The sequence below is a fragment of the Octodon degus genome, unplaced genomic scaffold, assembly GCF_000260255.1.
Source record: "Octodon degus isolate 3935 unplaced genomic scaffold, OctDeg1.0 scaffold00005, whole genome shotgun sequence".
NCBI lineage: Eukaryota > Metazoa > Chordata > Mammalia > Rodentia > Octodontidae > Octodon > Octodon degus.
In genome coordinates this window covers 26,871,002-26,883,077 of record NW_004524581.1, presented here as the reverse complement: position 1 = coordinate 26,883,077, position 12,076 = coordinate 26,871,002, and the positions used below count along the sequence as shown (strand labels likewise).

Genomic DNA, 12,076 nt, shown 5'->3' with positions numbered 1-12,076 from the left:
GCCAAGCCCGCTGGGCGGGGGCGGGGACAACCAAGTTGGGGCGCGGCGCAGCCCGGCTCTCCGGAGAGCGCGGAGCCGGGAAGCGCGGCGGCCGCGGCCAGACGGCGGGAGCGGATCGCGGCGAGCCAGTGGAGGCGGCCAGCTGCGCCCGCGGTGCAACCCCAGCCTTGGCGAAAGCTCCGCAATTTTTCAAACGACTCAAACTTCCCACCTTCCCTCGCTGTCTGGGGTCCCTTGTGCCTGGAATTGCTCTGCAGATTCCCGCGGGAGCGCCAGGGCGCGATTTCCCCTCCGGGTTCCTCGGTGGCTCAGCTAACTTCGCGGACCCGGGCACCGGTGGCGCTCACCCTGCGGCCGAACCCAGCCCGCGCTGCTGCCAGGCTCGGGAGGACCAGGCTGGGGCTCCGTGGCCGCCGAAGGTGCCCAGCGCGGCCCCCTTGGGTCGGGCCTCCGAGCCCTCGGCGTTGCGTGAACTGAAGACAGCGGATTAACCCCGGCGGAGTCCGGGCCTCCCCGCCCCCGCTCAGCGGAGGGGCATCCCCTGGGCCGGGAGACGATAAGTTTGCCACTCGTCGGTGGCCTGTTGGACAGAAGCGTGGCCGCCGCAGCAGAGGTCCCCGGCACCTAGCAACCCCAGCGGTCAGCCCTGGGGACCCGGGGCTGCTCGGCGGCCGGGCTCCTCGCGTCCGGGCGCTGGCTGCTGCGCCCGGCGCTTCGCGGCACTCTGGGCCGGGCCAGCGCCCCCTGCGTCCCCGCGCGGGCAGCAGTCCTGCCTGAGGAGAAAGCCGTGTCGCTGCCGCCTTCTCCTCCTCCTGATCTCCGTCGCTTCTCGGGGGAAGAGGGAGACACGGGGCATCGTGGGTCCCCAGCGGGCGCGACCCCGCCGCGTCTCGGGCTGCGCCGCCTCGCGGGGATGAAGCACCGGCCGTGAAGATGGAGGTGACCTGCCTGCTACTTCTGGCGCTGATCCCTTTCCACTGCCGGGGACAAGGAGTCTACGGTAAGCCGCGTCCCACTCCACGCTGCTTAGCTCTGCGCGGAAACTTTGCAAAAGACGCAAAGTGCGCACTGCCAGGGCTCAGTAGAGACCTCGGCTCGGACTCCGGAGTGGATACCGCGTCCCGCCCTCTCCGGAGCGCAAGGGGACCGTGCTGGTGGCTTAAGCGTGGAGGTTCTGGCGTGAAGCTGGGGATGCCAGAGGGAGGTACCATTTTCCCAAATCCTGCCAGGTGCAGGAGTGACTTGGAACCCAAGGGCTCGGAGACCCTTCCTACCAGGCTGGAGCAGCTACTCACACCAAGCCCGCGTCCTCCTCTGGCTCAGCTTCTAGAGGGGAAGCGAGCGAGCGCAGCGCGATCCCAGTTGCGCTCGGATGCGGGCGAGCTGCTTGCCAGGCTGGCGCCGGGCTCGCCTTCCGCCCGCGGGCGCTGCGGCTTCGCTGCCCCTGTTCGCTCCTTGACGGTGGGCGCGGATTCCGGCATCTCCCTACCCCGGAGGCACCCTTCAGACTTCTCCCAAGCCGTCATTCTTTGCGTCCCTAGTTTCTCAGCCCCACCTGCCTTCTTCCTGCCTGCGCAGACAGACACATCCAGCCACCGTCCCCAGCAAACGCAAAAAAAGCACGCACCCATCGGCCTACGTGGCCAAACTCTGCCTCCTGCCGCGCAGTTTTGCTCCCGCGCCCCACGCCGAGCTCTGACTCCTTCTCCACTCCACCCGTGGTGTTTTCCTGGGAAGGCCCCCAAGAGCAGGCGCCAGCTATTCAGAGTCACCGCGGCTCACCCCTCCCACCGCGCTGTGACCCACGGCCCTTTCTCTCCTTCCCTTCTGCGGCGAGAGGTCTTTGTAGATCACTTTTTATTGAGTGCTGGGATGGGCAAGATTCTCATTCTGTCTTTGGGGGTGAGGGCCTAATTGTTCCCCTTTAGATCAGGGGGGAGTTGGATGGTAGAGGCAATGTTTTCTGGCTGCTAGTGCCAGGTGCTAAATGCTTTCATTTGGAGGGGGCTCTGATATGTCTTCTGCTGCCTGGCAAGAGGAGGGGGTGTCCTAGGGGGTCTGGGAGGTGGCCTGCCCCTGGACTTGCACAGCTAGCTGGCTTGGGCTGAATTCCCTGGTGAGGCGGGCCCAGGCAGCTGGCCAAACTCTGCTTCTTAATTAGTTTGTGTGTCTCTTGCCGCCTGGCCCCTCACAGAGGCCAGAAGAGGCAGGAGGGAAGAGGGGAGGGGGGAGGCTGCTGGGCTGTGGGGAGGCCCCCTAGCCTGTCCTGGAGGCTTTGGCTCCTTAGCACAGAGGAAGACCGGACCAGGGGATTCCTTTCTTCCTTTTCCCAGAGGATTCCCTCCAGCTCCACTGCCTCCTCAGGGTTCCCCAAGAGGGACACTGCTGAGCCTGGTGCTTCCTCCTCAGGGCTCAGGGGGCCCCCACCCAGGTCCTCCCTCCATATGCCCTTGGGCAGGTCTCCCAGCCCCTCCAGCTTCTGCAGGGCTGCCTGGGGCCTGGCCTAGAAGCCCCCCCCCAAGAGTGGGCTTCAGAGGACAAGGGTGGGTTCTCTGAAATGAAAGTCTCTGTAGACTCATAGGCTTGACTGTCCCGTTTTCTCACTGTATCTCCTCCTTTGTGTGCCTAGGCCTAGCTATTGTCCCTCAACACAGATCACATAGGGCTGGGTGCACCAGGACAATGCCTGGCTCACTGGGTGACATTCTCTCTACCTTCCCTTGGAGAGTTTGCCTCCAAGGAAGAAGGAGAATTGAGAGGTGGAAAGTCTGGATTGAGGCGGCTTGAGAGGGACAGATCTAGCCCGAACAGGAGGAGAACCATGCGAGGCTGCCGAGTTCTTGGTTGTGCTAAATTACTGGGCAGGTGTGGGGTGCAGGCAGCGCTGTGGGCTGGGACTGGTCTGAGAATTGGGATGGAGAGCTGGGGTTCACTCTGTTCACTCTGTTCAAAGCAGATGAACTTTGGGAAAGGGTGAGGGCAGCAGGTGGGGGAGAGAGATGACCACTCAGGTTCCTGTCCCTGCTATGGGCAGCCCTAGCATGGTGCCTAGCACATCTCAGGTGTGAGTGGAAGGCCATGCTTAGGGGGAGGTTGAATAGCCTTTGGAATTGCTGCTCCCGGAGCAGCGTGTCAAGGGCTTGGTTTCCAGCAAGGCATGGGGGGCCTGCGCAGGATGAGTTCTGCCTATGGAGTGTCGTAGAGTCCTCAAAAGGAGGAGAGGCTAGAAGCCCCCTGTGGTCCTGGCCATGGGTAGGGTGGCAATATATTGTGCTCCAGGCACAGAAAAAAATGTGTGCCCCAGAGAGCAAGCCCAGGCTCTGCCCCTCTGCCCCCATGCCAAGGCTCTGAGGAGGGGCAGGTCAGAAAGAAGCCTGAGTCAAAGAGAAGAAAAGAGATGTGAGCCGAACCTACCCGCATCCAGCCTGGGCTGGTAGGAGGCAGGTGCCGGGAGCCCTAGACCCTGCTTTCACCGTGGTCAGTGCCTGCTCTCAGCTCTGTCTGCAACAGGGCCAGGGAGGCTCAGTGTGGCCAGGTGGCTTCTCTTTTCTTTGGGGCACAGATGCTACAGCAGCCGAGTGCCGGGCCAGATGGTCTATTTGGAGCCGATTCCCTCCCTCCTGGCTTCCTAATCTCCTGGCCCAGTTTGCTGTCCTCTGGGTAGATCCTGTAATCTGCTTTCTGGCAGGCCAGGGTGCTGGGCTGGGCCCAGAGGCCTAGCTGTGGGGCAAGACAGCAGCCAGGTGTTGGAGGAGCTATATCCTGAGTACTGAGAACACCCCCTCTTCTGTCCCTCCTGAGTGCTGAGAACACCCCCTCTTCTGTCCGCATCCTTTCCTTGTCCTCTCAGAGCAGCTGGACTTCCAGCCAGGGCCAGTTCAGTGGGATTCCTCTCCCTTACAAAAACACAACAAACCACTGGATTATTTAATATGCAGAAGTGGGAATTGACATTATCCTTAAGACAGGTTGTTTGCAACTTACTGGTGGAAGTCAAAATATTTCACCAAAGGTGTCATCAGAAACTACTATCCTATGCTAATTTTTGTGGGAACATGAAGACAGATGTTGAATAATTTGACAAGAGCAACATAGCTTACAGAATTATCACCAAGTCAGGTTTTTTCCCCTCCTCTGGGGAGTGCAGGGAAGGAATTTCAGGAACTGAGTCTCCTAGTGTCATCTTCAGGGTGTTAATCTGGATGTGGGTACTTGGGATTTTTCTCTAGCGATTCCCCCTTCTGCCTTGAACCTAGCTCTTCACATCCGGCTCTTCTCTGGAGAAGGCACTGAGTCCCGTAGCTGGCGGCTGAGGGTAGCAGAAGGCTCTGGGTTTCCTGAATGTCCTCAGGAAGGCTCTTGCCTCTGTCCTGCCTTTCTTCCCACCCACAGATACCGCACAGAGGAGCGAGAGAAAGTGCTTCGTGCCCACAAACCCAGGCTATATTGTATGCTTTGCTAGCATTGTGGACACACTCAAATTCGTGCCAGCTCCTGAACCATCCCCAAGGCTGCCAGGCTCATGCTGCAAGGACAGAGAGCCCCCTGGGGTCCAAAATCCTGGGAGTGTCCTTTCCTATACTGCAGGCAGGCATTGGGTTTCACTGGTGGATGGGGGCTCCAGGGAGGCCGAGATGGGTTCAAGGGGATTTTATTAGCGGGAGAGTCCCCTCGAGGGCCCAGGCTGGGTTATTCAAGGGCCTGCTTGTAATTGGCCGAGCCCGGCTGTGAGCTGCTGTGGCCAGGGTGGCAAAGCCTCATTTAGAGCCTGGTATTAGCTCTGCTTTGCTGGAACATGGAGGGCCAGGCGGGGGGCTCCGTGGGGAGGACGGAGGGAGCTAATCACAGCCGCCAAGGCCTGGCAAATGAATGATGCAGGAAATCAATACCTGGGGGCGGGAGTGGAAATCCGGGCAGTGGTAGCAGCCCTGGCTTTTCCTGGCTTCCCAGGAGGCAAGGATGGGCCTGAGAGGAGTGAGACAGAGGCAGGAATGTGGAACCCTCCAGCCATCTCTCGCCCCCGCACACTCCTGCACTCTTCTTGTAGTAGCCATCAGAAGATGCTACAGGCCAGGAGATGCCCCACCCAGTGAAGGCAGGACACATGGGAGATGGAGGCTTGAGCCCGCCAGAGCCCCATCCCACACCGTCCCTACCTCTGGGCGCCTGGGCCTGAGCGGGGGCCTGGGGGTGGAGGCACTCCTGTGGCTGCCTGGGAGCCCGGCCCCGAGTGGCTGGCGCCGCTGCTCCAGACCTAGCCAGCAGGGGGCGGGCTTGGCCACCACATGGCTGCTCCCCTTTCCTGAATTCTGTGGGCCTCACCCTAGGGAGGCGGGAGAGTTACTCCCATTCCTCAGCTTGAGGCTGAAGGGGCCTCCTAGGGGACTTCCGGAGCTGCAGCCCTGCCCCCAGCTCCCGTGGACCCGTCCTAGTGTTCCAGGGCACAGTGCCTGGCCCGAGCCGCACTTCGTGAGGGGGCCAAGCCTTCCAAAGGCCAGGGCAGAGGTCGATGGGGATCCCCGCTCAGCTTGGGCTCCTAGCCAACAGCACTGTGTGTGCCCGGGAATGTGCTCACGCAGGGGCACCTCCTACGGACCAGGGCTCAGCGCCTCTTCCCATGCTCAGAAGACTGTGCCGTGCAGGCTTGCGCCTGCTGATGTAGGGTGCTGGTAGTAAGGCCATGCATAGCGCCAATGAATGAATCTTTTTTTTTTTCAATGAATTCCTAAATCTGTGAATAGCAGGCACTTTTAGCCAAACAATCCAATGACACATAGCAGTAGAAGAAAGTACAGCTCACTTGATATGAAGCCATGCCTTTGGTGATGGTTCTTTCAGTTGCTGTCTCTCTGTGGGAGGAGGACTGAAGAGTTTAGCAATTCGAGTTGGTTCTAACAGTAATCCCTGACCATTGTGTAGGGGCCACCTGCGTAAGGGCACCTGCCCTCCAGCGTTTTTATGTCCCTCTTGCTTTGATTCCTGTGACATTCTGAGCTGTCAGCCCAGGAGGCACATCCTGTTATTCCCATTTAACAGATGGGAAAACCAACCCCGAGAATTTTAAGTGCCCTGTTCTCAGTTGCCCAGATGGTGAGAAGTGGCCCCAAGACTCCATCCTAGGAAGGCTGCTGATGTAGGAGGAAGGAGGACTGGCTGTGCCTGTAACCTGCCATTCAATATTTCCAGGGTCCCTCCCCCAAGTCTGACACAGACAGCCTGGGCATGGCTGGGGACAGAGATGACTCTGATGGAGGAGGAGAGATCTGATCTCCAGAGATCATGGTAAATGCGACATGGCAAAGGCAGATAAAGGGCAGGGGGTTGGAGGGATGAAGATATCCCCTGCCAGGCCTGGTGGCAGAGACAGTGCTTAAATTGGCCCTGACAACAGGCTGGAGAGGGCATTGAAGGTAGAGGGGGTGTGGCCACACAGACGCAGGCTAAAGGCCCTCGAGCGTGGGACAGAGTGGTGCACTTGAACCAAGGGGAATCAGAGAAGTTGGGGTTGGAAAACAAAAGGAATATTAATAGTAACCCCTGGCATTTACTACTAGGTCGAGGCCATACACCATGCAATCCCTGGTGCTGTTGACTCCACAGCCCATTTACCACGTGAATAGACTGAGGCCTCAGACCTAAGTGAGGTCACAAGTGAGGTCATTTGTGCAGGAGGACAGAACTGGACCTGAGTCTGGAAGGCTGATTGCAGAGGATCAGGGCTGGAATTCTGGGCCTGGAAGAAGCCATCAGGAGGAGCTCAGCAGGCCAGTGGGTGGGCCCGAGCTGAGTCCCGGGCCAAGCAGCCAGGCAGATGTGGGTTGCAGGAGACTTCAGGGAGACTCCCAGGAGGCCTTGCATGTGTTTAGAGCACTTGTAGGGAGTGTTGTGAGAAGGATCAGAAGAGAGTGGGTATAAAAACTACAGCCGCTCAACAAACGGTGCCTCTGTTTGAGCCCCTTGAGAAATCTAGTGAGAAAAGCATGCTTGCGCTGTCCTGGAGCTTACTACATTCAGATTGAGACAGGTGCGGCAGTAAATGTGTCAGGGACAAGAAGACAACACATCTTTTGGCAATGAGTCTTACGGTGAGAGAGTGCATTTAAGGTGACATAGAATGGTGAACTGCGGTTCAGTTCGCCTGTAGTGGTCAGAGGGACCTTTGTGAGGCAGTGCCCCTAAAGCAAAGATGGGAAGGTGCCACGAGGTAAAGCCAGGCGGACGTCTGCAGGGATTGTGTTCTGGACAGGAGAAGAGGCAGTGCAAAGGCCCTGGGGCAGGAGCGTGCCCGGCCTGCTGGGTGACAGTGAGGAGCTCCGTGCAGCCAGCGCAACAGTGAATAAGGGGAAGAGGGCCAGGGAGTAGGGAAAAGGGTTCGTAGGGCCAAGAGTTTGGGGTCGTGAAAGCTAAGTAAGGACTCCAGATTTTATTCTGAGATGGGTGCCACAGAAGATTTTGAATGGCCACCCCTTAATAGAGCCCCTCCAGCTGTCAGGTACTGGTGGAAGCCAATTAGAAGCTGTTGTAAATGGTGAGACAAGACACTGTGGCACCCTTAGGTCCCAAAAGCGTCTGGGTAGGGGCTCCCATGAGGACGGCCTGGGGCCTGGGCCCATGGTGGCCACAGCAAGCACAGAAGCCCCCAGAAGCTGGGCAGCCTGGGCTGTGAGGTGAAGGAGTTAAAAATTTGGGCTTCATGGCAAGAAAGCTGAGCCTGAAACCCGGCTCTGCCCTGCTCGGCCTGTAAGAAGTGACACCTGCCTTTTAGGCTGTGGCCTCTCCCTTTGTCATACCTGGGATGGGGGCCTGGAGCCCTGAACACAGATGTCCTCAGTAGACAGGGGATGCTAAGGGGGAACCAGGAGAGGCCAGCACCCAGGGTGCACTAGCATGTAGGGGACGGGACGAGGAAGAGGGGGCAGGAAGTCAGAGGAGCCTGGAGAGGGGACCAAGACCAGAGTTAGGACGTGGGACGGGGGTTGGGGGAGACAGGCTGAGGTAGAGGAGGGATGTGACGTAGAGGGGACCCTCCGGCTTCTGGTCCACAGGGTTCTGCGCGGATCTCGTGGAAGTGCAGGTCCCCACTCTGGAGGGTGGGCGCTGCACCGGGGTTCTTGTTTCTCACTGAATCCCAGGAGATGCCCAACAGCTGGCCTGTGTCTCGCCCTCTGCATAACCAGGGCATCAAGGGAAGAGGACTCCAGCTGGCAGAGCTGGGGGCAGAGAGGGCCAGTAGGCAGCCACAGACGGGGCCCCGCCTCCCCGAGCCTCAGTTGCACTATCTGGAAGGCGGGTCCAGGCACACCCACCCTTGGGGTTACAGAGAAGCTTGTGAATGACAGATGGCACTTTGTACACTCTAAGGTGGGCTGCGGGGACTCTTTTATGAGAGTAGAGGGGGTGGCGGGCAGATGGCAAGGAGCTCTGGGTGTGGAGCACTGGAAGCAAGAGGTGCAGGCTGTGCTTTTGGGAACTGCGACAGGCAGGGGAGGCTGGGTGACAGCTGCCTTCACCCGAGCCTGGCACCTGCCTGGTGGGTGACCCCTGTCGGGGGGCCTCGGGGGCATCCCTTGGCCAGCCTTGAAGATGTCAGTCAGTCGGGGCGCTTCGATTATCTGGAGACAGAAGCTGTGTGGAGAAGTGGTTGTCAGCTCCGACACCGCCACAGCTGCCGCCACCACCTGGAGGATTTTCCCAGCCACCTAGGCTCTACCCCGGCTCTCTGATTCAGAAGTTCTGCAGGTGGCAGTGAGGCCGCTGTGGTGGGGACGGCTATCCAGTAGATGCTGGGCACAGCTGGTGTGGACACATCAGGAGGAGGCGGGCTAAGAGGCGTCTTCTTCCCTGAGGGCATGTGTAGCTTTTCCAGGTCACTGCCTGAGCTTAGACTTTACCACAGTTACACGGACCCTGGGGCCTTTTCTAAAAAATAAAAAAAAGAAAAAAGCAGCACAGTTAGGAATTTTTGAAACTATGAACAGAGACTTTCTGCTCCACCGGTGCTAAGTGGAAGGCGCAGGTCCGGAGCTCAGGAGACAAGCAGCTCTCCTATGCCTTTAAAAAAAGACTTCATGATCTTGCTGCATAGCCCCACTGGCCTCGAATTTGCAGTGATCCTCCTGCCTCAGCCTCCCTAGTTCTCAGATTACAGGCCTGTGCCACCACACCTGGCTTTTTTCTCTAACAGAAGTGTTTTCTGATGACTGCGTGGGTCAGCTGTGTTGCCTTTGTGAATGGCGGCTCTTTCCTTTATTCTCTTCCCTGTTTGCTCGAGGATGATAAGAATTTCAGAGCTGGCGTGCAGAGTAGCAATTCAGTGTGCATTAGGCAAATACTTAAGAGCAGAGTGGGGGACTGGGGCCACCTGCAGAAGTGACAGCAGGTGGCCTCAGGGCACAATTGAGCTCTCACTTCTCAGGCTCCAGTGGAAGGACTTACGCAAGACCCTACGGCAGCAGACAGTGGAGTCAGCATTCAGGGGCATCCACCTGAGGTCCCTATCTCCACCCCAAGGGCCTGGCTTGGGGGCGGGGGTCTCCCTGGCTGCTCTCCATGCCCAGCCTGTACTGTGGGGGGGGTGTGGGTTGGCTCTCGGTTGAGGGCAGTCTGGTGACGCCAGGAGCCACTGTAGGGGTCAGCTGTCCAGGCTCCCCCCATCATGTTGCCTTCTTCCCAAACCTGCCTGTGCATTGAAATGCACTGGACAATTTTTTTAAAAAATCCCTCTGTGATTCCAGCATGTGGCAAATTCTGAGAGCCCCATCTTAGAGCATTGTCCCTCAAGATCACTGAAGGGCTGTTGGGGCTCAAGCATCATGACGTATTCTGGGCCAGAGGAAGGAACTCTTCAAAGGGTGGCTTTACCAGCTGAGTTGTTTTCCTTTGAAGAGCTTTCTCAGAAGGCCCCTTCGAGGACTTCTGTTTATATCTTCAGTCCCACCAGCTTCCAGGGGCCATGGTTTTGTCCCCTCCTCTCCCTGAGCCCCACCCACTATGCTCCCTATCTTACAGGACTGCCGGTTTGCAGAGGTTGGTACCTCTCTCCACCTTCGTCCCAGCAGTAGGGAAGCTCTGGGGACTCTCAGAGACTGGGGCTGTGCTACAAGCCATGGTCCCAAGGGTCCCAGGAAGGCGCCCTGGCTCATCCGCCTGCCTCCCGGCCAGCCACACCCTCCCAAGTCAGCCTCACTGTGGCTTGCTCAGGCCTCTGATCCTCCTCTGGAGGGAAGTTCTTCTCATTGTCTGACCATATGTCAGCTTCCTGCAACTTCGGTTGCCTTTTCTGACTTTGATGGAAGCGTGTTTCCCACCTCCAGAGGGGTACTGGGAAGGCAGGGGTAGGGAGTGGGCTGACTTCCAGCCTGCTTGGTTTGGTTCCAAGGCACCCTGAAACCCAGGGGGTGCTGGGGGAGGTCGATTTACCCTTTGGCGGAAGCATGGTATGTTGTGGGCCTGGCCTTGCCTCCTTCCCAGACCTTGGGCACTGGGCAGATACAGGGAAGGGCTTCATGGGGGGCCAGGCTGGAGCTCAGTGGTCAACTGTGGCCCTACATGGCCAGAGACAGGTGAGTGCAGGAAGAGACTGAGGCAAGAAGGGACCCAGCGAGGGCCCTGTTGGTGGGTTGCAGAGAGAAGGTGTCTAGGCGGAAGTTCAAAGCCACACCGTGTACCCCGGAGCTGGATCTTCTCTCCCAGTTTTTGGAGGAGCCAGCATGCAGCAGCTTGTGTGCGTTGAGAAGCTCACTGTAAGCCTCCTTTGCTGCAGCCCTGTCCATCACCCCTGTAGGCTACTCTGGGAAGGCCGATCCTGGGATTTGGGCCCGGAGTTTTCTAGGGGAGTTTTGGAGGGAGGCAGGAACAAGGTGGGTTATCTGGTGTGTGTGTGTGTGTAGTGTTACACAAGGGGTGAGCTCCGGGTGTGGCATGTGAGAGATGTAATAGTGGACAATCAAAATTCACCTGGGCCGGGGGTCTTAGTTCAGTCCCCGCTGAGTCAGGGAGCCAAGGGCAGGCAGTTCATTAGGGTAGGACTGGGGTTCTGCCGAGCAGGGGGTCATGAGGCAGGAAGTGAGGAACCCTACAGCAGGCACCTGTGTGGGTGACTGACTGAGCCAGCTGTTGACACGTCCTTGTGGGGCCCCGGGGCACAGCGAGCAACACACTTTAGCATGCCCCACTGTGGGCGAGGGAAGCCTGTGGCGGGCTGCTCCTGGACTCTGTGGTCTCTGTCCTCCCTCCGTGACCACGGCCCCCAGGAGCTGGAGGTGCTGGTAAGAGGTGATGTCCTGAGGTTGGCAAAGGGACCTCAGTGGCCCTGACTACCTGATGCTCTCCAGAGCCAGCCCCACTGTTCTGTCTCAGCCCTGATTCCAGGCTGAAAACTGTCGCCGGTGGCCACCAGGCCTTGAGTTGCTCACTGAGTTTCATGGGTTCCGTGTCTGAAATCCTCACCTGTTGGATCCTCTGAGCCCTCCTGCTAGAATTCAGGCCCTTTGTACCTACAGGACAGGGTTGGGATCAATGAGGACAAACCCTTTGGGACATTGCCACGAGAGGCACAGTCATCTGTTCCCAGCCTTACTAAATTCAAAGCTGGTGCCGGGGTCCAAGCAGCGGGGCTGCTGGGGTCGGAGGGCCAGAGTCAGAGGAGGTTGTTGGGCAAATCTCATCAGAGAGAAAACTGCAGCCCAGAGAGGACAAGAGCAGTCCTCAGGACACACAGCAAGTAGCAGGCCCAGCCTGGACTCTTGGAAGTTCAAAGGGGATGGATCTTTTACAGGTGACCTGGGCCTGTTTGCTTAGTGTTAGAGGCAGAAACCAGGGGCCAGATGGATGCAGAGGTTCTCGCCAGTGGCGAGAATAATGGCGGTGAATACAGTCTCTCCATCCACGTGTGTCTCCCAGCTCCACCCTTCTCCTGCCTTCCCCTCAGCTCCTACAAATGGTCTCAGCCCCTGGCATTGCCCACTGGCACCATGGCCCCGGCGGTGCCAGCCAGAGCTCGCCGCTGAGGGATGCCCTCTTGTGCCCATGGCAGACACTGTGTCTGGCTCACCTCTTTTTTTTTTTTTTTTAATTT

General features: G+C 58.4%; 1 protein-coding gene across 2 annotated transcripts in view; it reads left to right on the top strand.

Annotated features, from left to right (window-relative positions):
• The first annotated feature begins 194 nt into the window (after positions 1-194).
• Positions 195-12,076, top strand: part of Mdga1 (MAM domain containing glycosylphosphatidylinositol anchor 1) — a 47,496-nt gene continuing 35,614 nt past the window's right edge. For both annotated transcript variants that reach the window (XM_004624181.3, XM_023722492.1), the window contains exon 1: positions 195-1,000. In XM_004624181.3, the coding sequence (XP_004624238.1) occupies positions 934-1,000 (67 nt within the window). In that variant the 5' untranslated portion in view covers positions 195-933. The remainder of the gene's footprint in view (positions 1,001-12,076) is intronic.